General features: G+C 37.6%; 1 protein-coding gene across 1 annotated transcript; it reads right to left on the bottom strand.

The window, feature by feature from the left end:
- Positions 1–27,654, bottom strand: SERPINB10 (serpin family B member 10). Its single transcript, XM_020995809.2, has 9 exons — positions 27,587–27,654; positions 27,307–27,482; positions 21,852–22,028; positions 20,358–20,426; positions 19,725–19,862; positions 18,477–18,594; positions 13,732–13,874; positions 10,011–10,166; positions 1–1,631 (listed from the first exon to the last, which is right to left on the bottom strand). Exons 3-9 carry the CDS (start codon positions 22,017–22,019, stop codon positions 1,227–1,229), a joined length of 1,197 nt encoding a protein of 398 aa, XP_020851468.1. The 5' UTR covers positions 22,020–22,028; positions 27,307–27,482; positions 27,587–27,654; the 3' UTR covers positions 1–1,226.
- Positions 27,655–27,908: the final 254 nt, after the last annotated feature.

Genomic DNA, 27,908 nt, shown 5'->3' with positions numbered 1-27,908 from the left:
TAGAATCATTACTGATCTTATTTGACTGCCATTAATATAAGACACTGGGTATACAAATAAAGCATGTTTAAAAGTCCATAAAATTGTTAACAATAAAATTTCATTTAAAAATACAGCACCATGTCTTCTTCAGGAGTCATTTTCCTGTTACAGCTGCCCACATGTTTAAATGGAAGAGTAGACATTTGACTAATATTGACATTTTACAAACAAGAAAGATTTAATAGTTTTGATGCTTCTAAAATTAATAGGAAAAAGGCAACTTAGCAAACTCTAGTTGGTCTGCAGAAATAGAATATTACCTGATAAAACCACAAATAAACACTTTTGAATTAGGGATTTTTCACAAAACCAGGTAAAAGCCAAGAAGCATTTGAATAATACTACTCATGAACATGAATAATAATACTCATACATCAATATTCCAAGAGGTCAATGATTTTGTCTGTCTTGCTAATGGCAACAATTACAGAGCTTACACCACCTCCACACTTTAGGTGATGTGCTTCAGGAAGTCCTCTGGCTAAAAGATTGATCATCTGAGGCATGTGATAGGCATTCAGCAAATGCTTGCTTAACTGGTTGTTGTTAGTCACATGTCAGAACGTACATTTGGTTTACCACTTTCTTAAAAAGCTCACATGCCTAAGAAGGAAGAAATTTGTCTACAGCGTATAATGAAAAATCAGCTGACATTCTTAAACATCTTCTTTTCTCAGGGGGCATCAGCTCTGGGGAATTGCTTAATAAATTGCTATATCTGACCCTGTGTCACAAGACAAAGACTTTAGTGATTCTTTTTCTTAATTATTTGGCCAAACAATGGATGGATAAATTTTAAACAGGTAAAGCAGAGATAAATGATCCAGTAAATAGTCGCCACCATGTCTGGTAGATAGATCAAGAATGTATGAGTCCCTCAAATGGCATAACACAAAATGCTAAAAGAAGAAAATGGCAGACAATGCAATTCGCCATAACAACATAGCAAGAAATGCCAGAAATATAAAAATCTAAATTATAGTTCCAGGTATTAACTGTGCTCAAAGGTGGCAGCTTTTACAACATGCCACATTTCAAAATTATTTATATCATGACTTCCTTATTAACTAGGATACATAAAGGAGAGCCAAGTGGTCAAGGGGTTTTCCAGGTTGAATGAGTATTCCAATCTTTTGGTGCTTTTCTGGAACTGGAAGTTGCTCTTGCTGTGTGAGAGGCAACATCTAGGGGGAGCAGACTCTTCCGTAGAAGAGAATACTATTAGTTTTATTGTGCTTAATGAAAAATAGGAATGGGTGATCCACATTGAATGTCATAGAAGGGAGTTTCATACGCAATGAAAACTCATCTGCAGTGCTCGCTGCTGCCTCAGTACCTTCCTCATTGACTTCTACAAAAGATTTATGGAAAACTTCTGACAAGAATAGATTTTTTCTCTCAGTCATGCCTGAAAAGTCAGCATGGTTTGTGCTGAAAGCATCGCTCATCCCCATGCTGCTCAAGGTCGATTTGAGGTCATAGCTCTCCTCCAGCTTGAATCTGGGGAGGTACAGCTGCACATCATACATCTCCATCATGTCTTCATGAGTCCAATCACTCAACTTCCCATAAGTGATTGTCTTTTCCAGCTAGAATTATGGGACAAAAAATAGAGGGTCATTAAAAATTTTTAAAGGAAAAGAAAAAAAATTTGTTCAGTGACATTAAAAAGAGAAATGACTAAGAGGACAGTTCCAGAGACACCTGGGAAGACTTGTATGGACTGATGCAAAGAGAAAGGAGCAGAACCAGGAGAGTGATTCATACCATAACAATAATACTGTAAAAATTAACAATTTGGGAAGACTTTAGAGCTCTGATAGACACATTGCTTTACTATGATTACAGAGGACTGATGATAAAGGATGATATTCACCTCTTGAAAGAGAAGTCGTGGTCTTAATATGTAAAATGTGATATACTTTTAAACATGGCCAATATAGAATTATATGTTTTGGAGGCCAGGCAATGAGGTTAAGTGACTTGCCCAGTGTCACACAGCTAGTAAGTATCTAGTATCTGAAGCCAGATTTAAACTCAGGTCCTCCTAACTCCAGGGCTGGTGCTCTATCCACCATGCCACCTAGCTGCCCCTAGAATTGCATTTTTTCATGATTATGCATATTTGTTACAAGGTTTTTGTTTTTTCTTTTTTTGGGGGGGAGGAATTAGGAGTAGAAGAAGGAGAGAGAGAAAAATTAGTAAATATTTGTCAATTTTAGGAAAAGAAATGAACATATTCAATTTGTGAACTATCACAATTATAGTAACACAGAGATAGCAGTATATAATTATTTAGAAATTCCAAAACTGGTGAAGACAGAATAAATGGGGAATTTAAGTGAGAAAAACATTTGCATAAATATCATTGATAAAAACATAATATTCAAGATATTAAAAGAATTGACATGAATACATAATACTTAGCACCATTCCCCTGATAGCTGAGTATAAACAATTTCCAATTGAAAATAGAGTGATTATTTGAAAACAATCACTGATAGAGAATTCAAATTACAACAATTCTGAGGTTTCACCTCCCACCATGGAAAGTGACAAAGATAGAAAATAAAAACAGCTAATAAGGGAGAGTCTGTGGAAAGACACATATCCTAATTCAATGTTGCTAGAACTCAACACTGGTTCAACAGTTCTGGAGATGAATTTGGAATTGTGCAAGAAAAGTGACTATATTATCCTTACTTTTTGACCCAGTGACTCTTCTACTGTATATATACCTCAGCAAAGTAAAAAAGAGAAAAAAAGGCCCCAAATGGACCAAAATGTCCATAGTAGCAGTCTTTGTGGTAGCAAAGAAGGGGAAACATAATCAATTTGCATCGATGGGGGAATGTCTGAAAAACTTTGGTGTATGAACATAAAGTAATATTTTTGCAAAGACAAAATGAAGAATTCAGAGAAACATAGATAAACAGATCAAACGGAGGCAGAATGAAATAAGCAGAATCAAAAGAACAATATGCAGTACTCCATCTATATAAATTAAAAAAAAATTCAAATGGAGCTCAACTCTGAGTAATTGAAAAACCAGTGAAGATCCAGGGAACATATAATGAAACATAGCTTCCTCCCACTGATACTAACTACCTTCCTCATGGCAGAGAAGCCGAGGAATATGTAGAGTATTAGGACATAATAGTGCACATAGAATGTCTGTTTTAGTCCTTAGAAGGGGTGCTTTAGCTTAACTGTATATCTATCTTTGTTACAAAGAAGAATTCAATCTGGGGGCTGGGAAGGAATTCTTTTCCTCAGAAATTACCGTGCCGTCAAAAAAAAAGTTACTATGCTGTAGGCATGAACAGAACATGGCTCTATTTCTTTTTTTAGTATTTGGTTTTCTTTTTGAATACCAAGATGAATTTTTTTCTTTCCTTGTTTGGACAACAATACGATTATACTGGATCATAAAGTTGGGTCTAAAATACACTTTTAAGTCTTCTGATTACACCTGCCTTTGGAATTAGTCTTGTATTATGAATGACATTGAATATTTAGCCTCAGAGTTTGCCTGATGTTGAATTGTGAAAGAGAGGTGGGCAAAGTATTTCGTGGCTCTTAATCTTCTGTAGTGGTGTTTAGACATAATTTACATACCTATATACACCACTCAGCTGCGTGAACTTGGCAAACTCCCTTGGCCTGTTTCTTCCCTTGTAAAATGAGTGGGATAGGCTAGGCTGGGTGATCTGAGGTCCCTTCCAACATTAACATTCTATGAGTTCATGTAAATGTATGCTTAGGCAATGTCTATGCAATAATAGTAGCTATTACTATTCAAGATATTATAAGAATTGATATGTATATGTAATACTTGGCACCATTTCCCAATAGCTAAGTGGCAGATATGAACAATTTCCAAAATTGGAAATGATAAATGACTATTTGAAAACAATCAGTGATGGAAAATTCATATTAAAACAAGGAGACAAACAATGAAAGGATACATAAGGAATGGTTATTAGTTCCTTTTTATGAGAAACAGTTCCACCCTGTGGAATAGCATTTTTATCTTAAGCTTCATTTTGAAACTGGTAGTGTCCAGCACTAAGATCCACCCTAGTCAGATCACATGTAGAGGATGGTATTGAATTCTGGTTGCCACATTGATAAAATGGAGAGTATCAATAGAAAGATGAGCGTTTATAGAGTATCTCTATTGAAAGATATCTATGGTATGGTGAAAAGGCCTCACATGAGAATCTGTAGAGGGAAATGGGAATTCTAGACTAGAGAAGAGAAAACTTAAAAAGGACAGGATATGTGAATGGTTGTCATATGGAAGGCTGGGATTGGACTTGTTCTATTTGGTTCCAGAGGGCAGAACTGGGAATATAGGACAGATGTAGCAGTGACCAGTGCAGAATTGATGCAGAGAAAAAGCACTTAATAATTAGATCTACTTTAAAGTGGAATGAGTTGCCCTATAGGGTAATGGTTTCTCTCTCATGAGAAGTCTTCACAGACTACATGTGGAGAGCCTTCTTTGTCAGGCATGTGTCAACCTCTGAGGTCCCTTCTAGCTCTGATATTCTGTGATTAACTTCTGCCATGTAGAGTGCAGTTTCCAGAAGAAAGCACATTGTGATTAGATAAAAACAAAAATTCAGAATCAGATGCCTGCATCTCTAGGAATACCTCTTTCCCATCCCACTAGGCAAGGATAATGAATGTATAGGTTTTAAGGTGGGGCAGGAACTCCCACTCCTCTGTAGTTAGATGAATTTCTATTCAGTCTTAACATCAGTGCTTGCTTCCTATAGACACAATCCTTTTTCAGCCTCATAATAGAGGTTTAAAACCTTTGATACCTCTGTTACATACAAATAGGATCTACTAAAGTATATAGCATGTGTCTACTAACCTGTGTGGACAATAAGCAGAAATAAGCATTCTACATTCCTACTTCTTGACAAATTCGTCCATTGTCCTAACATGAAAATGTATTTCTCATTCAACATATGTTTTCAGATTGGCACAATGTGTGAATTTGCTTTTCTCTATTTCATGTACTTTTAAAAGACAGTTTTTAATTTAGAAGGGGAAAGTAGAGGGGTGAAGCCAAGATGACAGAGTAAAGGCAGAGACTCACTTGAGCTTTCCCAAATCGTCCTCTAAGCAACTTTGAAATAACACCTCAACTTGAATTCTGGAGCAGAACCAGCAAGAGCTCAGAGTGAAACAATTTTCTAACCCAAGACAACTTAGGAGGTGAGCAGAAAAGGTCAGTCTCAGCGGGATGGTGGTCAGTCCTAGAGCCGAGTACATACCCACAGCACAACAGTGCCAGGGTGCCAGCAGCAGGCCCTGGAGGTGGTTCGTTAGGGGTGGCAGCAGCTTTAAGAGCTCTCAACCCCCAGATGGTAAGAGGGCTGGACAACTGGAGATTACAGAGGATACTTGGCTGACACTGGGTGCAGGACTCTGCCACATTGCCCATAAACAGTTTTGAGTCACAGTCCCAGAGCTAAGAGGAGCACTAACTCACTCACTGTAGGGATGCCGGGGCCTTGTTCATTGTTCCAAGGCAGAGAAGAGTATTTGTAATCACTCACAGACCATAGCATAGGCTAGATGATCAGTGACCACACCTCTTCTTAGGTCATACCGCCTTGGAAGAACTGAAAACCTACAGATCCCCAGAGCTAGCTCTGAGAACAGCAACAAGAAAGACCTGAAGAAAGGCCCCAAGGCCTTGGGATAGTTCTTCCTTCATCATGAGAATAGAACCCAACTTTAATATAGGTCAAGAAATAGGTTGGAAAAATGAACAAACAACAACAACAAAATCTGATCGTAGAAAGTTACTATGGTAACAGGGAAGAGTAAGACACAAACTCAGAAGACAACAAAGTCAAAACAGTTACATGCAAAGCCTAAAAAGAATTCCTGGAAGAGCTCAGAAAGGATTTTAAAAATGAAAGACAAGTAGAAGAAAAATTGGGGAAAGAAATGAGAATGATGCAAGAAAATCACAAAAAGAGAGTCAACAGCTTGGTAAAAGAGGCACAAAAATGTAGAAGAAAATAATACCTTAAAAACCAGAATTGGCCATAGTAAATGGTAAAAGAGACACAAAAATGTGCTGAAAAGAACTCCTTAAAAAGCAGAATTGGCAAGACACAAAAATTAGTTGAAGAAAAGACTTCTTAAAAAGTAGGATTGGCCAAATGGAACAGGAGATACTCACTGAAGATAATAATTCCTTTAAAATTAGAATTGCGCAAGGGGAAGCTTGTCTCCATGAGACATCAAGAAACAATAAAAACAAAGTAAAAAAAATGAAAAATATGGAAGAAGTATGTGAACAATCTCCTTGGAAAAACAACTAACCTGGAAAACAGATCAAGGAGAGATAATTTAAGAATTATTGAACTGACCAAAAGTGATGATTAATAAAAGAGCCTAGACATCATATTTTAAGAAATTATTGAAGAAAACTGCCCTGATATCCTAGAATGAGAGGGTAAAATCAAAATTAAAAGAATCCACTGATTACCTCCTAAGAGAGATCCCAAAATGAAAACTCCTGGGAATATTATAGCCAAATTCCAAAGCTCTCAGGTCAAGGAGAAAATATTGCAAGCAGCCAGAAAAAAAAAATTCAAATATCATGGAACCACAGCTAGAATAATACAATATTAAAAGCTTCCTCATTAAAGGATTGGGGGCTTGGAATGTGATATTTCAGAGGGCATAGGACTTAGGATTATAACCAAGAATAACCTAACCAGTAAAACTGAGCATAATCCTTCAGGAGAAAAAAATGGGTATTCAATGAAATAGAGGATTTTCAAGCATTCCTGATGAAAAGACCAGAGCTGAATAGAAAATTTCACTTTCAAATTCAAGACTCAAGAGAGGCATCAAAGAGGTAAACATGAACAAGAAATCATAAGTGATTCAATCAGGTTAGACTGTTTCCATTCCTATATGGCAAGATGATACACATAACTCCTAAGAACTTTATTATTATTAGGACAGTAAGAAGAAGTATACATAAACAGAGGGCACAGGTGTGAGTTGACTACAATGGAATGATAAAAAAAGATAATAAATTAAGAGGTGAAAAAGGACGAACTGAGATAGGAGAAGGAAGTAGAATGGGTTAAATTGTCTCACATAAAAGAGATATTTTTATTGTGGAGGGGAAGATGTGGAGGGAGCAATGTTTGAACCTTACTCTCATTTGAATTGGTTCAAAGAAGGTATAACAAACACACTCAGTTGGGTATAGAAATCTATCTTGCTCTATAGGAAAGTAGGAGGAAAGGGGAACAAGAGAAGGGGGAGAGGGGCTGATAGAAGGGAGAGTGGATTGGGGGAGGCAGTAGTCAAAAGCCTAAAAGACTTTTGCAGAAGAAGAGGGTAAAAGGAGAGAAGGAGAGAGAGAATAAATGGGGGAGGGATAAGGGAAATGGAGAGAAATATATAGTTAATAATCATAACTGAGTGTGCATAGGATGAACTCACTTATAAAACAGAAACATATAGAAGAGTAGATTAAAAACCAGAATCTAACAATATATTGTTTATAAGAAACACACTTGAAACAAAGACACACACAGAGTAAAAATAAAGGACTGGAGCAGAATCCATTATGCGTCATTTGATGTAAAAAAAGCAGGAGTAGCAATCATGATCTCAGACAAAGGAAAAGCAAAATTATATATAATTAAAAGGGATAATGAAGAAAACTGTATCTTTCTAAAAGTCACCATAGACAACGAAGTAATATCAGTACTAAACATATATGCACCAAATGGTATAGCATCCAAATTCTTAAAGGAAAAATTAAATGAGTTTCAGGAGGAAATATACAGTAAAATTATACTAGTGGGTGATCTCAACTTTCCCTCTCAGAACTAGATAAATCTAACAAAAAAACACACCAAGAAGTTAAAGAGATGAACAGAATTTTAGAAAAGTTAGGTATGATTTACCTCAGGAGAAAATTGAACGGGAATAGAAACTAAAAACTGGTTGAAATAACAACTTCAACAGATTTGCAGAATATAAAATAAACCTACATAAATCTCAGCATTTCTATATATTAACAACAAAGTCCAATAGGAAGAGAGTAAAAAGAGAAATTCAATTTAAAATAACTAGACAATATAAAATACTTGGGTTTATACCTGCCCAGACAAACCTGAGAACTATAGGAACACAATTACAAAACACTTTTCACATACAAATAAAGTCAAAACTAAATAATTGGAAAAATGTTAATTGCCCAATGGTAGACCAAGCTGGTAAGCTGAAAACACACACACACACACACACACACACACACACACACACACACACTGACAGTTCTACCTAAATTCTGAAGGACTTATGATGAAAAATGCTATCCACTTCTAGAGAAAGAAGTGATGGAATCTGAATGCAGGTCAAAGCATACTTTAATTTTTTTCTTTATTTTTCTTGGGTTTCTTTTTGTCTTTGTTTTCTTTCACAAATGGCTAATATAGAAATACATTTTGCATGACTGCATATGTATAATCTATATCAAACCGCTTGCCTTCTCAAGGAGAGGAGAAGGGAGGAACGGAAAGAATTCAGAACTCAAAACTTTTTAAAAAATGTTAAAAATTGGTTTTACATGCAATTTGGAAAAATATAATATAAAAATAAAAAAGAGTTGGGTGGGTAGTGATAGTAATGGAAAGAAAAATGTGTCAATGAAATACTTAAAATATGGAGAAAAGGCAGAAGAAAGTTCAGAAAAAAACAGACAAGAATGTAGTTTTGGCTCTGTTGGTTTAAATTTAATATATACCTTAAAAAAGCAAATACATAATTTTAGTTCACGTTTATGTGAAAAAGAAATTAGACAGCAACTCAAAGGAACAGTGATCATTTTGGTAGTCTATTTGGTGCCTCAGTTTCTCATGTGTAAAGTGGAGATAATAATAGCACCTACCTCATAGAAATGTTGTGAGTATTGAATGAGAAAATATTGTAAAGCACTTTGTAAACCATAAAGTTTATAACTTTGCTGCAGTTTTAAACTATTAGGGCTCAAGGTATTAAGCTCTAATAGCTTAAAATTGCACTAAAATTTTGGAGATTTCTTGTATGAATGCAAACTATTAAATTTTGCTTGGTATCCTGGATATTTAATTTAACCATATAAATCAGACCTGCACAACTTGTAAACTTCTTCCACGCAGATAGGTTAGACTAGAGATGGACTGATGACAGTTGGTTGCCGCAGGTCACATGACAAACAGGAGAGTGTGCAATGCCTGAAATCCTTTGGCGGGCTGTATGTTGTGCAGGTCTGATGTAAATGGTCAGGAGCCTATTTCCAGAGTGTCAAAGAAAGTAGGTCTTAGATAACATCAAGTGTTAGAGATGTCTGGGAACTAAAATGTTATTTTGTCCATTTTCATTTTTTTGGTGAGGAAACAGGATGACACTGAAGACAGTACTAGTTGCATTCTACTTCTTTAAGAAACATAAGCAATTTGTGGAAAAGCTGTTAAAAGTTTTCATGATCAGCTGGAGTTTTTTGAAAATCAATTTCTGAGGCTAATTTAATGCATACATGCATATGTAGACATAGAAATGGACAGACAGATAGATGGATGGATAGATGGATAGACATAGATATGAATTGTTTAGCTCTTCCTCAGTTTGGATCTGTTGAAGAATTGAACTTTGAACTGCCAAAGTTAAGTGGGGTCTCTGCGAATGGCATTAAGGACCAAATCTCTGCTGCTTATGCTAACTCCTTCATGAGTCACAAGGCAGCTTAGAGCCTGCTGTCATTATGTGCATGGATCTGGCCTTAATGTCTATCATGCCATTCCAGAGATACTACTCAACAATGAAGTTGAAATTAATGACCAGAGATGTCAGAGTTTTTGTACTACTTCTGCTTAGATGAAACATTTAATTTTCTTTATTGTATCACTGTGAATAATGCATGACTTTACCTCTTTCAGGCCGTTGACATCGTCTGGTAGCAGTACAAACATGCTCACTTCACCGTTGCCATAATAAAGCTGAATGCCTTTGGCTTCTGGCTTTTCTATGTGAAATATTTGAAGATTGCTTTTCATCGACATCATTTTCACTGGCTTCGTCATTGTCTATTAAAAAGACGTGCAAAATTTTTAGTTTTATTGAAAAGAGATGCTAAGATCATTGAAATGGTTTTTCCCAAATTCTTAAATCCTTTATCACTTTTGCTTCCTAACTGGAAGCACATGGCACTGTGCTACCTGCTGCACAGAAATGAACCAGACATAACCTGTTCTTGGAGCTGATGCTCTAAAAGGGGATAAGCATAGAAAAGAAATGTGGAAATGCCAATCTCTCTATGGCAGCCTCAACAATAATCTAGATTCCTGAAAACATTTACAAGATCAAGAGCACTTAGTCCTGAAAACAAACTATAAATTTCTGTTGTTCAGTCATTTCAGTCACGTCTGACTCTTCATGACCCCATTTGGAGTTTTCTTGGCAAAGAGAGTGGAGTGATTTGTGATTTCCTTCTCCAGCTCATTTTACAGTTGAGGAAACTGAGGTAAACAGGGTTAAGTGACTTGCCCAGGGTCACACAGCTAGTAAGTGTCTGAGGCTGGATTTGAACTCAGAAAGATGAGAATTTCTGACTCCAAGCCTGGGGCTCTATCTACTGTGCCACCTAATTGCCCCTACCATGAACAAAATGAAGTCATTTCTATCTTGTGGAAGCAAGTACCTTGCTTGAGAGATACTGGTACCTCTCAGTAGGACTTGTTCTAAGACTGTAAGTGGCAGAGCAGGCTCCAACCTGCAATGTTCGAGGGAATTTTCTTATCCAGGAGTCCTCTATATCTATGAAATTATTGGTTCATTCCTTATCCTTATTGGTGCAAACAGTTTTAATATTCATGAATGTTGCAAGTCAAAATAAGTGGGAGGCAGCTACTGATTTGTGGTTAACCAGAGAAAGCTTCACAAAGATAGGGGATTTCCAGCACCCTTTGCCTGAGGGAAAGAAAGGAACTCCAAACCTTCAGTAAAAGGAAGTGTTGCAGAAAGTCGTGGCCTGTGGGGGAAAAGCACAGGACTGGGACTTGGATAGATTTAGGAAGATCTGAGTTCAAATTATCCTCAGACACCTATTATCTAGTCACAACCTCTCTGCCTTAGTTTCCTCTTCTGTAAAATGAGGATAATAATAGCACCAGCCTCACAAAATTATTGCGAGCATGAAATGAGCTAAAACATGTAATGCACTTTGCAAACAAAGTGCTATATCAATGCTAGGTATTATTATGAAACTAGGCATAAACTGAGAAAAGAACTAAAGGTGTTTTTTTTTAAATTTCAAACAACTTTTAAATAATGTTTTAAAATGTTCATTGCATGCTCATAGTATCAATTTCAAAGTCAGAATTCTTTTATTAATCAAATCAAGTGAAGTTTCCATTTCAGCAAGAGTGTTTGGCATTTCACACTTAACTGTTTATTTGTGCCACAATTGCTCTTGAAGGAAATTACAAATTTGGTTGAAATTTTGCATGTTAAATATAATATGTAAAGACATTAAAAACAAGTATGGCAAAATATAGTATTTTTTCTTCTTTCTATAAATTCTATATATTTCTCCAATTTTTTGCCCTTTTGAACCAAGCAGAACAAACCTAACCTGTCCTCAGTATCTCTCCAAATACTAGAACAGAGCTCCAGGCTAAATGTCCCCAATACTTTTATTCAGTCCTCAAATGACTTAATCTTCAGATCCTTCACTTTCTTGTTGACCTTTTCTATATAGTCCTTAACTTAACAATGACCCTCTTAAGATATATTACCATGAACAAGACATAATTCTACAGATGTGGTCTGACCACAGGGTATGGTAGGGCTCCTGCCTTTTTAGTCCTGGATACTATTCCTCTCAATGCAACCTAAGATTACATTAGATTTTTCACTATGCTACCACACTGTTAACTTAAAGTAAGCTTAAAGTCTACCAAAATCTTTTTCAGATAATCTGTTCTGTAGTCATATCAGAGTTTGATCTATGTGACCTTAGCAAGACCTCATGACATAGCCGTTTGAGCATTGGATTTGGAGTCAGAGGGACCTTTGGTAAGTCACTTCACTTCATTGGGAGTAACTTCTATAAAATGAAGAAGTTGGACTGGATGGTCCCTTAAGATGCAGCCCCATTAGACTGCAAGTTCATTGCCTCTTTTTGTATCCCCAATACTTAGCACAGTACCTGGCACATAGGAGGTGCTTAACAAATGTCTATTGATGGATTGATTGATTGGTTGACAGGTAGGAGGCTCAGTAGGTAGAACGGTGGACCTGGAGTCAGTAAGACCTGAATTCAAAAATCTAGCCTCAAACACTTATTAGCTATGTGCTCCTGGGCAAGTCATTTAACCATCGTCTGCCTCAGTTTCATCAATTTTACAGAGGCAATAATAATAGGACCTACCTCCCTGGGTTCTCCTGAGGACCAAATGAGATATTTATCAAGTATTTAGCACTGTGCCTGGCACATAATAGGTTCTTAGTAAATGCTTGTTTCCTATCTTCTTTTTCCCCACCTTCCTTCCTTCCTTCCTTCCTTCCTTCCTTCCTTCCTTCCTACCTGCTCTAAATACTATGAAACTACACTATTTACATCCCTGAGCCTATTTCTTCATCTGCAAATGAAGGGATTGGAATAGATGTCACTCTAGTTCTTCCCTAATTCCTGATTCTAGAGGAAGTAAGTAAATATACATTTGTTTAGGTAAATATTTTATTAAAATATATATATATATATATATTTATTATATAACATGGACTACATGTTTATGTGAATATATTTCTTATTTCCTTTATAAGATACATATAATGTGTATATGTACACATGTGTGTATTTTTATATATATATATGTTAATATATATATATATATACATAATGTAGTTTGTTTGGTTTTTTAGCGAGGCAATCGGGATTAAGTGACTTGCCCAGGATCACATAGCTAGTGAGTATCATGTGTCTGAGGCCGCATTTGATCTCAGGTCCTCTTGACTCCAGGGCCGATGCTCTATCCACTGCGCCACCTAGCTGCCCCTTTATATACATTTCTATGTATTTATAGATGTAGCTGTATATATGTATATATACACATATATTTCTATATATATAACCTATATATTTCTGTATATGTATACTTCTCTGCGGGCACACACACACACATACAAATACACAAATACACATTCTCACTGAGTGCCCCTCCCCACCCTGAGCTCTGTACCAGGCTAGCTCTTGTCTTCTCTCGAAGGGATCTGTGATCTCATTCATTTGGGAGTCCCCTGTCTTCCATCTCCTATCCCTGGGTACCATACCATGCTGGGATGGGCCAGGTGCTCCCTAGGAGTACTTGATGGGGGCATAGTTCTGGAGATCAGTCTGTCTCTGTCCTTGGACTGCCAAGGCTGGTGTTGGTCGGGGGGGGGGGGGAGGGCGTGGTCAGGGTTGTGGTATAAGGAAGTTTGATACTTCACAAGATCATTGGATGCTGGTGTGGAAAATGTCTAATCCCATGCCTCTGCTAAGTGAAGAACATAGGTAGGAAGTGTGGAAAGGGTTCCAGTCGAGAATCACATTCACCATGCCCAGTAGGGATTGTTACTGATCATTAGCACTCAAACTGAGGTACCCACCTGGTTTACTCTGAAAGGTTTTTCTATTGTATCTTTAGGCTTGAATTGCTCTTTCCATTTTCCTTTAAAATAGATGGCATTCACTAGAACCAACCTGGTCATGGAATCAATAGAATCGTCTGGTAGAAGTTTCACAATTTTGCCTGAAAGAGCAAGAAAGTTGATTTTTCACTGCAATACATTCATAGGCCTATCTGCATTTACAGTAATCAAGGATTTTTTTTTGCTAAGATTATCTTGCTTTTTTGCCTTACAGTCCTTAAGAAATTCCAGAGAAAAATTCTTAAAAAAAAACTCATAGATTCAGATCTTGGCTTTCATTGTAAATAGTAAAATGTTTTGTTTTCTGTTGAGCACAAAGTGAACAGGCTGGTGGAAAACAGAGGTGACTTGATTAATTTTTTTTAAGTGTGGTTTCTTGTCTTCGTTTTTGTGTTTTCCTTTTAAAAAATACTACATTAGCTTTACACTTAAGCAGTCTGCCTTATCTAAAGGTAGGAAGAAGGTAGAAGGGGAAAGAGGGAGAAGAATGGGCTCTGACTCCTGGAGCATTTGAGGAGCAGCTGGGAGGGTATCATAGCTCATGCAGAGAAGGCCCAGGGCTGATTTTGTTGGGGTTGCTGATACGGGGCTTCCTCATGGCCCCCCAAGCCAGATAACAGGTGATCATAGCATGAGGAACCTGGGAAGTTCCCATGTGTTTTGGGGATTCTAATATAGCTATCATGAATGGATGACTCAACTTCCCAAAGAAGAAGCTAGCCAACCAAGGACCTCCCATCCCCCAGAAGCTCCTCTCAGGCAATGAATTTCCATGGATGACCTTGACTTGGGGAAAGTGATGCTAGACCACAGAGCCTAAATGCACATGAAATCCCAGGAAGATTCTCCAAGGTAACAGAAGGCAGCAGAAAATGAGAGAGTTGTTTGTGTTTTGCAACAGTACAGCATGAGGAGTCTTCTCACTGCAGCTTTTTCTTTACTCAGCTATCAAAGTGATCTTCCTTAAGCCTAAGTCTCACCATTTCACCTCCCTACTCAATAAACTCTGGCAGTTCCCTATAACCTCCAGGATCCAATATAAAATCCTATTTTCATGATTCAAAACTCTTAATAACCTAGCCCTCTCCTAACATTTCTAGCTTTCTTATACCTGGCATCCCCCTCCCTCTGTCTTGTACCCTTTTATCCAGTGACACTTCTCTCTTTGTTAGAGCTGGAACAAGATACTCTTCCTCCCTACCTCAGCCTCCTGGGCTTCCCTGAATTCTTTCAAGTCCTGAATAAAATCCCACCTTTTATGGGAAGCTTTCCCCAGTCCCTCTTAATTATAGTTCCTTCCTTCTGTTCATTATTTCCTATTAATTTTGTCTATAGCTTGTTTGTACGCTGTTGTTTACACGTTGTCTTGAACGTTAGACTCAGCTCCTCAAAGCCGAGGAGTGTCTTTTACTCTTCTTTGTAACCTCGGCACTTAATGCAATGCCTGGAATGTTGTTGTTCAATCATGTCCAACTCTACTCGACCCCATGGACTTTTGTCCCCAGAGTTTTCTTGGCAAAGATACTGGAGTGGTTTACCATTTCCTTCTCCAGTGTGTCCCCATTTTAAAGATGAGGAACTGAGGCTACAGGGGTTAAGTAACTTGCCCAGGGTTACAAAGCTAGCAAGTGTCTGAGGCCTGATTTGAACTCAGGTTGTCCTGACTCCAGGCCTGGTGCTCTATCCACTGTTAATATCTAGTTGCCCCACCTGGAATGCTGTAGGTGCTTAATAAATATGACCAACTAAGTTTATTAATATTATATTAATTATTATTATATTATATATTATAAATATTATAGAATAAACATCACAAATATTATGCATAACATATATTAATCATTAATTATACTAATTATGAAAATGAATTATATTATAGGTAGTATTATAATATTTATGAACATGCCACCTGTCTCCTGCTAGATTGTAAAGAAATGAGGTGGGGTTTTATTTGTCTCTGCAGTACCACAGTGGATAGAGCACTGGGCCTGGTGTCAGGAAGACCTGAGTTCAAATCTGACCTCTGACACTTGCTGTCTGTGAGACCCTGGGCAAGTCATTTAATCCCTGTCACCTCAGTTCCTCATCTTTAAAATGGGGGCACATTGGAGAAGGAAATGGTATACCACTCTAGTATCTTTGTTCAAATCTGGACTCAGACAACTTACTAACTGTGTGACCCTGGGCAAGTCAGCAAATCACTCAACCCTGTTTGCATCAGTTTCCTCCATTCATCTGGAAAAGGAAATGGCAGACCACTCGAGTATCTTTGCCAAGAAAACCCCAAATGGGATCACAAAGAGTCAGACATGGCTGAAATGAAACAACTGAATGACAGCAATACAGTACCTAGCACTATGCACATAGTTGGCAGTTAAGAAATGTATGTGTTTACAGGTGAATTAAAACTGAGTAAGACATATGTACTGTGCCCTAGGCTTTTGTCATGCTCTATTTTAGAAATGTGGTTAAAAATTAAAATTTAAAATTGAATATCATTAAATATCTATTTATTTATTAAATAATTCTTAATATTTAAAAAATTTAAATAAATGTCATTTATTAAATAATTTATTTAATTATTTAAATATTAAATATTTAAATTAAATTAAAAATTAAAGAGTTATAATCCATGTTCTCCACTAGTCCCAGGAGGTGTGTGGAGGAAAGAGTACAGAGCAATGTTTCCCTGAGGCTATGGGTGATTTCCTGGATATAGGAAGACTCCTCGCTTCAGCTGGTATTGTTTCTTATAAACTTGTAGGAAAGGAGGCAGGGATGGCTACTGACTCTGCAGAGAATTTCTTCTTCAACGAGGGTGCCTTGTGATGTTGCCAAATGACCCCTCTTATGTGACCTATGTGTCTGCCTGGAGCTCACCTTTTCCCTTAACACTAATTTCAACAGGTTGCTCAGCCCATCCTGACAACATTTGCTGAACACAGGAGTGCTTTCCTTCCGTTGCACATTTCAAATAGAACAGCAGCTGAGGGTAAACACATATGAAATAACCACAGTCCTAATAGTGACATGTATGGCCATCCTCTGGTGAGTATTTCTGCCACGAGAATTCTTGGTAGGTTGTAGATGAGCATAAAGTTAGCTTTTTTTTTGGTCCCCAGAGGCCCCCTGTTAACAGAGTAAGCCTGGAAAATCCCCAGAGTTTCAAGTAACTCAAGTAGTTTTCAAGGGTGGTTTTCAAGTTCTTCTCAACCCTCCTCTCAGTAAGTGAGAAGAGTCCAAGTGACCCCAGAAGCTCCCAGATGAAAGCCACATTGCCCTCAGATCTGGTTCTTATACCCACTCAGTTCTTCTAACTCAGCAGATCCATCATTGGTATCATTCTTATTTTAAAATGAGGCTTCAGTTATCTAGCTTAGTAACAAGAGATCTCTGTATGCAGCTGGTGAAGGATACAGGCTCTTTCAAGGAGAAGCACCTCAAAACCTAGCACACTTACCTAGAACTCACTGAAATGTGAGAGGAAGACCACAACTTAAATGGTCATTAACAGTTATACTTGCTATATTTCTTTATGCCCTTAAATGGAAACTTGCAGGTTAAAATACAGACATAAAAGGTCCTTGCCTGAAAATAAGAAACTATTTCTTATCACCACCACCAATTTCTTTTTGTCTTTCCCCCTTTCTTTAGTGTTTCTCTAAAACAAGCTGGGTTTAATCTAGCTTCTGTGAAAGACAGAATAGTACAGCTGTTAGCTAGCCTGTTACCAATGGAGCATGGAATATTGTTCTTTGTTTTTCAGTAGTGTGTGACTCTTCATGACCCCATTTGGGGTTTTCTTGGCAAAGATGCTGGAATGGTTTGCCATTTCTTTCTCTAGCTCATTTTACAGATGAGGAAACTAAGGCAAATAGGGTTAAGTGACTTGACCAGGGTCACACAGCTAGTAAGTATCTGAGGCCATATTTGAACTCAGAAAGATAAGTATTTCTGATTCCAAGCCTAGCATTTCTGTCCACTGTGCCACCTAACTGCCCTGAAGCAAGGAAGGCTTGGTTCAAATACTATTGCTGGCAGTAGCCACCAGGGGTCACCAAGAGCAAGTCCCTTAACTGCTTGGAGCCTCAGATAATTCTTATGGCACATAATAAGTATTAATCGATGCTTATTCATTCATAAGTTACAGGTAAGTTATATATTTAGGATCTGATTTTAATAAAAGAAAACTAGTTCAAATACTTTTCTGTGGAATGGAATTAATTTAAATTACAATTTTTAATGGATTAAATCTACAAGTTAATGAAGACTTCTGATTTTTACAATCTACACACAGTCAGAGTGAGAAAGTTTATAAACTTCTATCATGTCACCAGGGTACTAATTAAGTAAACTACCGTGGTATTAATTAAGGAAACACAGGAACCTACAAATGAGATATACTTCATCTTCAAAGAGCTTTGACTTTTTCTGAGTACATGTTTCCTATGTATAACATAGCACAGCATCTCCACACCTTAGGAGACTCTGTTCCTGACTTGCCTTGGCCCAAATATGTATCCCTTGGTGCCCAACTTTCTCGTTATGACCCTCTCTGAACTTAGCTAACTTGGGCCTTAAGTAAAAGACCAAATAACACAAATATTAAACTAAATTTTTCATTTTATTTCAAATTAGAGGTAAATGAAAGTCCAACTAATAATTTTCAGTGAAAGGTAGGGGAATCATGTCTTTTGACTTACCTTCAGTCTCATTTTCAACCCAGGAATTGATTTTTGTCCTGATTTGGTCTGCAGTTTCCAAAAAATTAACAGATTGTGGCTCTGCCCCAAAGTATTTTTTCATGGTTTCCAAGTATTCCTGGAAAATACAGGTGAAGCTAGCTTTCAACATCTAAAGTCATCTATTCATTCAGACAACACCTATAATTAAGAAACTGCTTATGTCAGGCTATACATTAGAAGAAAGTCAATCTACCCACCCACTGTTTCTGTCCCATTCCACCATCATTTTCTCTTTTGTTTCAGACAATGCGTATGTATAGATTTGAAAGGGGAAATTGTAGAACTTTCTTGGAGTGACTCCCATGCAAGAGAACAAAATAGGAGATTTTACTTGGGTTCCTATAGCTACCATAGAAACCAAGGTGAGTTCTGTGGTTCTCTGGAATTTCCTCTGTAATAGTAGCAACAGCAAGCACCCAGGGGCTTCTTGGTATTTGGGTCTTTTGGTATAGTTTGAAATACAGGGCTCTGTCATGTGTTCCCTGGGTAAAGAAAGCACTTCTATAGTATTAACAGTGGGAAGGGAACATACTTTTATTAAGATCCTATCTGCCAGGCACTGTAATAAGCTCTTTACAAATATTATCTCGTTTGACCCTCAAGAGAACCCTGGCATATAGGAGCTATTATTCCCATTTTGCAATAGAGGAAATTGGGGCAGACAGAGGTTAAGTGACTTGTCCAGTGTCACACAGCTAGCTTATGTCTTAGGGTCAAATTTGAACTCAGGTCTTCCTGACTCCAGGCCAAGTACTCTATTCTTTGCCCATCCTAGCTGCCATTAGGAGTTATCACCATCCAGGAACTCTCATCAATATGACATAATAGAAGAAAGGAGAAATTCACTTAAGGCAAAACATTGGGCTTCACTCTAGTGACCTTACCTCCATATGGAATTCATCTCAGAGGCAGGCATCACTGAGAGACTGACCTTAAAATGCCAACAACTTGTTGCTGATTCCTATTATTGCTTTGTTTCACTTCAGTTCAATAAGAACATTATACTTAGTGTATGGGTAACAGGTAGGACCCATACACAATTTAAAGTAAGGAAGACCTGTGTTGCTTCTGACATTTACTGGCTGTGAGACAGGACATAACCTCTCTCATCTGATTCTCAGGCTAGTCTCTATGTCTATGAGTTCTCTGTGGGTTTTGAGCCTCCATGGACCTGAAGTCACAGGCCTAATACACTGATATACTTACACCATGAAAGGGGTAGGTTTTTTCCCCATATAACCTGCTGGCAGTCTTCAGCAGGTAGGAATTTCTGGGCTTGTTGATTTCTGAAATGAGTGCTTGGAAGTCAGAATGTAAGCCTTCAGCCTTGCTTGGGCTAAGTTCCTTCAAAAGACAAGGAGTGTGTTAAAACTCTTAAAGAAAACAATTAGAACATTGCATTTTTATATACATCTGCAAAGCTTAACATGTCCTTGCTAAATGGTGTTTTCTGGTGTGCTGTTCACAGAGTGGATAGTGTTATCAGAAGAGAAGATGCTGAAAATATTTGAACTGGAAGAACAAGAATTTCCTTCTGACCTCTAGCTAGCTTAGTGCAGAGTTTTGGAAGTCATTGCTGGTTATTTACAAATGTCCTTAAGCATAGACTCTTAGAGGCAAGGTGACAATGAGCTTAAGGGCAGGAAAAGCTGATGGAGAGGAAGGGAGAAAAAGATAACAAGCAAAGAAACAAGACCGAGAAAACCAGATTTGAAGATCCTGAAACAAATACTTCTGCAAGTTTGTAATTTTTTGGGTCTATTTTGCATGCCTGCTTAGGGAATCTACTAAAATCTATGTAATAATAGTGACTATTCTTGTGAGGAGAATAGGAAATACCGTCTTTCTTTTCTTCTCAAAGCGAGGACTGGTTGTTTCGGCTCCTGTAACTTTGTTAAGTTGAAGCACCTGTAATTATAGTTACAGATATAAAATGAGTGGAAGTTTAAAAAAAAACTATTTTAAAAAATATTTTAAAAGAATTATATAATACATCTAATTCATACAATCTGATACTTTATAGTCATTTCTACAATTACCTGCCACTAATTAGCCACAATGATTAATATATCATCCAAATGGTTTATTGGGTAGATGGTATGAGTTCTTAGTCAAGAATTCTTTATGATAGTCATAAAAATACAAAAGGCATATTTAGTTATATCAAATCACTGTTTAATTGGATGTATCGTTTTTCTGATTTTGATCATTTCTAGTGCTTCATTTCAGGCAGGAATAAAGTGCTATTTTTTTCTTTTTTGTTCTCATGATTGTCTCAGTTTGGCATCTCCATGTGGCCTAATTGATATTGCCTTAGTGTCTTCTGCCCCTATCTTGGTGTTTCCTTTGCAAGTCAGCAGGAAGGATGTGGATGAGATGAGGGTCCCCTGACCTCATGCAAGTGAGCTAAAAGGAAATGATACAAAAGGAACCAATGTCCATCCTGAGACCAAAGTTAATTTAATTCCCCCATCCCTGGGCCAAGGCCAACGTAATGAAGATACGCGGAGGCGCATTGCCAAAACATAAAGGCCCAAAAGATGAAGAGAGGTTTACATCAGATGTTATATTCTAGGCGGGAAAACAGTTTGCAAGCCGAGCCTATTGGGATGCCCAACTAAAACTTTTCATAGAACACCAGTGCAACCTTCTGCTGATTCCTTATGTCAAGTGGGCCAGAATCACAATCCCAGCTAAACCTATATCTATTACGCAGGTCATTTTGACTTCATTAAGCAGTGGCTAACCATCTTTCCTTAGTGTTCTCACTTACTGATAGTGGGTTAGTGACAGTCAAATTCAGTATATAGATAAAGTTTAAATGTCATATAAGATAAACTTGAGTGATGTCCCTGTGAATAAATTGCCAGGATGTAAATGCTAATGTGGTAAGGTTGGTCTAGATTTCCAGTAGGGTTGTCTACTTTCCTGGCCACAGGCACTACCTTCCCAAGTCCCAAAGCTCTTCTTCAATCCACCACTGCTGATATAGGAGCAATTAAAGAAGTTTTTACAAATCTACCCTTTGTTGCATGTGGGTGGTGTGACTTTGGGCAAGTCACTTACTCCCTAACCTTAGTAATTAATTAATTGATTAATTATCAATAGTTTATCTTTTCTTTATGGGGCATTATTGAAATGTTTGGTCAATCATTTTTTCTAGAAGTCAATGTTATAGGCACTTACTATGTGCACAGCACTAGGGATAAAAAGACAAAAGCAAAACAGTTCCCGCTCTCAAGAAGCTTATATTCTATGAGAAGTTAATTGCATATCCAAAGCAAATTACATCTTTGATTTTTTTTAAAACCATCAGTGAATGTTGCAACTTACTTGTTCCATTTGGGTTGCAGTATTACCTCTGGCACCCAAATAGACCATGACCAAAGCAGTAGAAATACTCCAGGGGGAAAAGAAGATGTTTTTATCTCCAGCTGACTCAGCTAGCATTTTGCTAAACTCAAGAGCAAACTGATTGTTTGATGTTGTTAGAGAATCCATTGGGAAAACCTAAGAAAAATAACACATAAAAGAATTAGTCTGTAATATTTCTTTCCATGTCTTTAGCCAATTTTCCTTTTGTAAAAGATTTTTCGTTTATTCCATGTCAGAACTATAACTCTGATTCCCGGGGCAAAGATATGGTTGTGCCAGGAGAGGGGATGGTTTTTTGCCTGGAAAATCTGGCCCCAGTCCCTGTAACTTGGTAATAATCATATCTCATCTCTGAACCCTTAGGAGGAGGAAAAGTTAGAGTAAAATGACAAGTGGAGGATGTGGAATTGGAGGAAGACAGGCCTCAGGACAGGGACAAGAAGACCCTTGGAGGTGTCAGTGTGAAGCCAGTGAAGCATCACGAGGTGAGGAAATGACAGTCTAGAGGATTACCAGTGGAGAATAGCTCATATTTACACAACACTTTGTTGTTGTTGTTCAGTTGTGTCCAACTCTTTGTGACCATATTTAGGGTTTTCTTGGTAAACCTGGAGTGGTTTGTAATTTCATTCTCCAGCTCATTTTATAGATGAGGAACTGAGGCAAACAGGGTTAAGTGACTTGCCCAGGGTCACACAGCTAATAAGTGTCTGAGGCTAGATTTGAACTCAGGAAGATGTGTCTTACTGACTCCTGGCCCAGGATAAGAGTTTATAAACACTATGAAGAAGGTGGAACAAGTAGGACTAGCTTTTTTCAGATATGCAAAGAGAGGATCTGGAGGATGACTGACTGGCTTAAGGTTACAGAGCTACTCTATTCTCTCTTTAGAAAGGGAAAAAAAGAGGTACCTCTTTTCTACTCTACTATTCTCATTCTTTAGAAAAGAAAAAAAAAGATTTCTCTTTTGCATGACTATAGATTTTGGATTTTCACTTGTCTTTCCAATACATTGTTCACCATATTGAACTTCCATTGAACTGTACCCTATAACCTAGGCATTTATAAAAATCAGATATCCATAGGGGCAGCTAGGTGGTGCAGTGGATAGAGCACTGGCTCTGGAGTCAGGAGAACCTGAGTTCAAATCCGGCCTCGGACACTTAACACTTAACTAGCTGTGTGACCCTGGGCAAGTCACTTAACCCCATTGCCTAGCCCCCCCCCAAAAAAAATCAGCTATCCAATAAATAAATCAATTAGTAAATGTATCTCTCATAAGAGACTAGCTGCTTTGTATACAAAGAAACTTGGCTTGTATCCACATGAGGCTAAAATAGTTGGTTAATTTGATTAATTCTTTGGAAAAAAGCAAATTCATAGATGTGATGACTATGAAAACATCCATTATAGCAGTGGTATCAAACGCAAGTAGAAACAGGCACATTGACTTAGAAAACCACACATTTAACACTATGTATGTTTTATTTTATTTTTATTTACTCTGCTAAACATTTCCCAATAACATCTGTTCTCGCCTTGGAGTTTTGTGGGTATGTGTAGCCTGCAGGCTGTGTGTTTGAGACCTCTGCCCTATAGTAGAGGGCTTGGGTGCCCACTGAATGAGCTACTTTATGCTAGTAATCATCCCTCTTCTCTCACCTCCTCCCACCTCCAGGGTACCTCGTGAGGATATGTCCCTGGATGATGGACTTCTTTGCAAACTTCACATTAGGACTCACAGTACACATTGATGTTACCTATCATTTGACTGAATTTGAGTCCTTTATAATCAAATGATTAAACCCCTAGCCCTTTGCTGACATAATTTTACTTGCACGATTAAATTTCTTTTAGAAATGAACAAGTGCAACAAAGCCAAACTTCTCTTGCCGCAGAATTCAGAATTAGCAATACAGCCCTCAGTGGGCAAATTACATCCTGATTGTGGTTTTCTCCTGTTCAAGAAATTTATTAATTTCCTGGCTAATTTTTTAAACCTAATCAGCTTCTCCCTCTTGACAAAATTATCACACAGCCTTTGTAAAAAAAAAAAATCAGTCTTTGTATGGGGTTGGCTTCTTTATCATCACAAAAGTAACATACTCTTCTTTGCCTTGCTTGAAGATCACACCTAGTCAGCTTTTATGGTTTCTACTACTAGCTTTTATTATTTATTTTTAAACTATTTATTCATATTTGTCACCATTGTTATGAATTGATATTTGTTGTAGTTTATAGTTATCATTATTTGTACTTTTATGGTTTTTATACCAGCCTTTATGGTTTATTTTTAATTATTTATTTATATTTATCAACATTGCTATTCATTTATATTTATTATAATTTATACTTTTTGTGGTTTTTACTACCAGTTTTTATGGTTTATTTATCGAGTTAACTTGCCTATGAGGCATAAATTCTAGTCTCTTGCATTAGACCCTAAGTTCTTTGAAATTGATGCTGATTTTGTGACCACTTACATAGGGCAGAGAAGTGGCCTTAGCAGTATCCTAGTATCTAGATCTACTAGAATTCTATCTTCTTGGTTGCTATAGAGTTCTAGATTTGTTCTTAAATTATTCAAAGAAAGAATTCTTTGCAGTGTAATAGCTGACTTTTTAATGAAAATCAGTATGGTCTTATCTTCATCTTTGTTACCATAAATATAATTCTAATCACTAATTATTGGTGATGTGCAGGTAGATTGGGTTTCAGACCTTGGCGCCTCTAACACATAGCAGCTGTATAATCATTTGCAATTCACATCCTCTCTCAGTGTCCCAAGCAACTCTTCAACACTATAAATTAGGTGCTTTGCCAATATAAATCAGTGAAGGGAGGTTCCTAGGAAGATTAGTTGGGGGGGGGGAGAGTAAGTATTTATTTAGCACCTACAGACATGTCAGGCACTGTGCTCAGTGTTTCACAAATATTATTTCATTTGATCTTCACAACAACCCAGGGCAGGGGGAGGAAGGATAAATGCAATTATTGTCCCCATTTGTTTACATTCGAGGAAACTGAGGGCAGACAGAAGTTAAGTGACTGTCCTGAGGACACATAGTAAGTGTCTGAATCTGAACTCGTATCTTCCTGACTTCAGGCTCAGTGTTTTATCCACTGTACCACCAACTGTCTAACTGCCACTAGGACCTCCCTACAAGGATGTGGAAAACTTCTCAATGCCCACTCAATTTTTAAAAAGTCATTTTTTTAATTTAGTACCTAGTACTGCACCAAATAGACATGCAAAAGACACAGTTCCTGATTTCTAGGAGTTTGCATTCCCAACTTTTGAATTGATAGGATAGCAGTCTAATGTAATTAAACCATTTGAGCAAAAGGACTCTCAAGAGGGAAGGGAACCTTCATGTGCAAAAGTTCTTCAGCAAAGCATTCTAGACCTTTTCAGACAAGGATCTCTGGACTCAAGGCCTGGCTTCTTTTTTAGTTGGTTGTTTCTTTTTTTCAAGGCCCAATGTAATGCCCATATGTGCTAAAATATAACAACTTGTAGAAATTGCAGGCTGGCTAAATATAGAAGCTGATAAATAGGTCCAAGTCAGAGCAGTTAATTTTACCTAAGAAGCAACCGTCAATAATATGCTGGTCAGTGAAGAAAAAATGAAAATGGGGATGGGGTGGGGGAGAGGAGAGATAAGCATCCTCTTATCTGATTCCAGGACAAATGATACAAAAGAGCATTTTTTCAGCTCCATTTTCTTTTGTACCTCTTACAAAAGTGTACTAGAAGAGAGATTATGATTTTAGTGCCAAATCTCTCATTTAAATGCCACAGAAGTATGTTGGAAACCAGTAGTTTGAGTGATGTTATTGTAGGCTCCTTTATTCCATAAGGGGTCACATAGAAATGGAGAAAAGAAAGAATACCTTCTTAGGACTTGTCATTGCATAGGATAATTCCACAAAAGTTCCTTCTGTGCACTAAGTCCAAGTCAAAAGTAAGATTTAAAAAAGGAATAAAATATTATTTGGCTATGGAACTAAATGGAGAAAAGGAAATTAGATGTCGTGGACACCATCATAGGACCCCTAAGGTTCAGTCTATAAATGGAAACCAGTTCTTTACTAACACAACCTTGGATGCTTAATTAATGAAATAGGTAATTGTTTGATTAAGCTGGAGTCAGTTCAATTAAAACAGTTCAAGTGGTTTCTTTTTGCAGATATAGGCTGAAAGAAAAACATCAGAAAGTGGACCTACTTTTTCATTCTGTTGATTCATGGACATAGATTGGAATTGATATTCCTGGAACCCAATTAAAGCTCCTGGGATTGCTGGGAGGGGAGATGTTAGGTCTATAACTATATTCCTGGGGTAGCAGAAAAAGTGATAATGGATTAAGGCTGACACTCCCACACTCTCCTGCCTGCTCTGTGATTAATAACATATGACTTCAAATTGAATGACTGGGGTTAACAGAATGAAGTCTCAGACCCCACATGAGGATCGACCATGACTAATTAATGCCACATTCTTATCAATTAACCTAAGAATTCAAATTGCACGTATGACCTTTCCTTCACTGATGAGTTTGGAGAGATTTTCTTTTTGCATGAATTAGCCTGACAGGTAGCATCTTGGAATGGTGGATAGAAGACTGGCCTTAAGATAGAAAGACCTGAGTTACCTGACCCCACAGGGTCACTGAGTGACCCTAGACAAGTCAAGACCATAAGTCACAAAGAAGGTGCTGGTATACACTGGTAGAGGAAAGCCTGTGTTCTAAACCAGCTTCAGATACGTACTGTGTGACCCTTGACAAATTACTTAACCTCTATGTGCCTCAATTTCCTCATATAAAGTGGGGATAATAATAGCAACTACTTCCTAGAGCTGTGAGGATCACATAAGAATATATTTAAAGCATGTTGTAAACCTAAAAGTGCAGTAAAAATGCTATGTTTTTTTTTCTTTCCTTACCAGAAGTTCACTATTCCAATGTAATCACAGACCTGATCCACTCCATTTCAGTCAAAAACAAACAATAATAATCCTGACAATTGTCCCAGCTCCCTCTTTTACCCTTCCTGTGCTGATTGAACCAGGGGAAGCAAAAACAGAAGCAGACCCAAAGTCCATACCCCAACAGGGCTTTCCTCCTATCCTGATAGTAAGTCATTAAATCTTCAGAAAGGAAAAACTCTTTCTCTTAGCCCTTCTCCAAAGCAACCATTCTTTCTTTCTGCCTTCTAATCCATTTAACTTAAGGAGAATTCAAAAAAGTTACATTAACTAAGGTAATTATTTCTATGACGTTTAAAGATCCAGGCTGCAAAGAAACCACATCCAGCAAGAAATCTTTCCATTTCCAGTTTGCTAGAATTGGATAGTTTAATAACAAAGAAAAATTTAAACTTTAAAACATCTGAGACATAGTAACATTACCTTATTTTTCTTCGAAGGAGCAGAATTGGCAGTCTCGTGCTTTAGTAAGAGCCTGTGGCTGCAGTGTTAGGTAACCTACAACTGCCAAAAAGCACCAGCTTGGACCTCCTCTTCCTCCTTGGCTACGCCCCTTTCATTCATTCCTGCACACTCCCACTCCTCTTTTCAGACTCCTCCTGGTGAGAAGGGGAGATAAAAAGATACAGTGAGGTGGAGACCTGAGGGTTTTGCTTGACTTGGGAATGATCAAGATTTTCCGTTTCATGGTGCTTGTGCAGACCTGAGCTCTGGCTGATTGCAGCCCCTGGTTTTCTGGCTTCATCGGGTTCCTCATTTGCCAGGGGAGAGTATTTGTCATCCTTTATTTCTGAACAGACTTGTAAAAGTGCTATTATAGGAGGTCTTCAAGTTGTTGCTTGATTTGGGCACCTCTGATTGCAACACACGGGAGTGGCAGTGGAAACTGATTCCTGTAAGCCAAGACTGCATAGAGATGTTCTTTTTTTTTTTTTTCCCCACAGCTTTCAGGCATGCAAAAATAAAATTGGTCAGGTCTGTTTCAAATTGCAGCCACAAATCTGTGTTTTCACTTGCCTCAAACC

The sequence above is a fragment of the Phascolarctos cinereus genome, unplaced genomic scaffold, assembly GCF_003287225.1.
Source record: "Phascolarctos cinereus isolate Bilbo 61053 unplaced genomic scaffold, phaCin_HiC Scaffold_4;HRSCAF=312, whole genome shotgun sequence".
Lineage (NCBI taxonomy): Eukaryota > Metazoa > Chordata > Mammalia > Diprotodontia > Phascolarctidae > Phascolarctos > Phascolarctos cinereus.
The sequence above is the reverse complement of the archived record's forward strand: the minus strand, read 5'-3'. Positions and strand labels throughout refer to the sequence as shown.

Coding starts and splice junctions, on each gene's coding strand:
- SERPINB10 (XM_020995809.2), bottom strand. CDS start 22,019: ATGGATTCTCTAACAACATCAAACAATCAGTTTGCTCTTGAGTTTAGC. Junction 10,167..13,731: donor AACCTTTCAGAGTAAACCAG/GTGGGTACCTCA, acceptor TCTTTTTAATAG/ACAATGACGAAGCCAGTGAA. Junction 1,632..10,010: donor ATGTCAACGGCCTGAAAGAG/GTAAAGTCATGC, acceptor CCATAATTCTAG/CTGGAAAAGACAATCACTTA.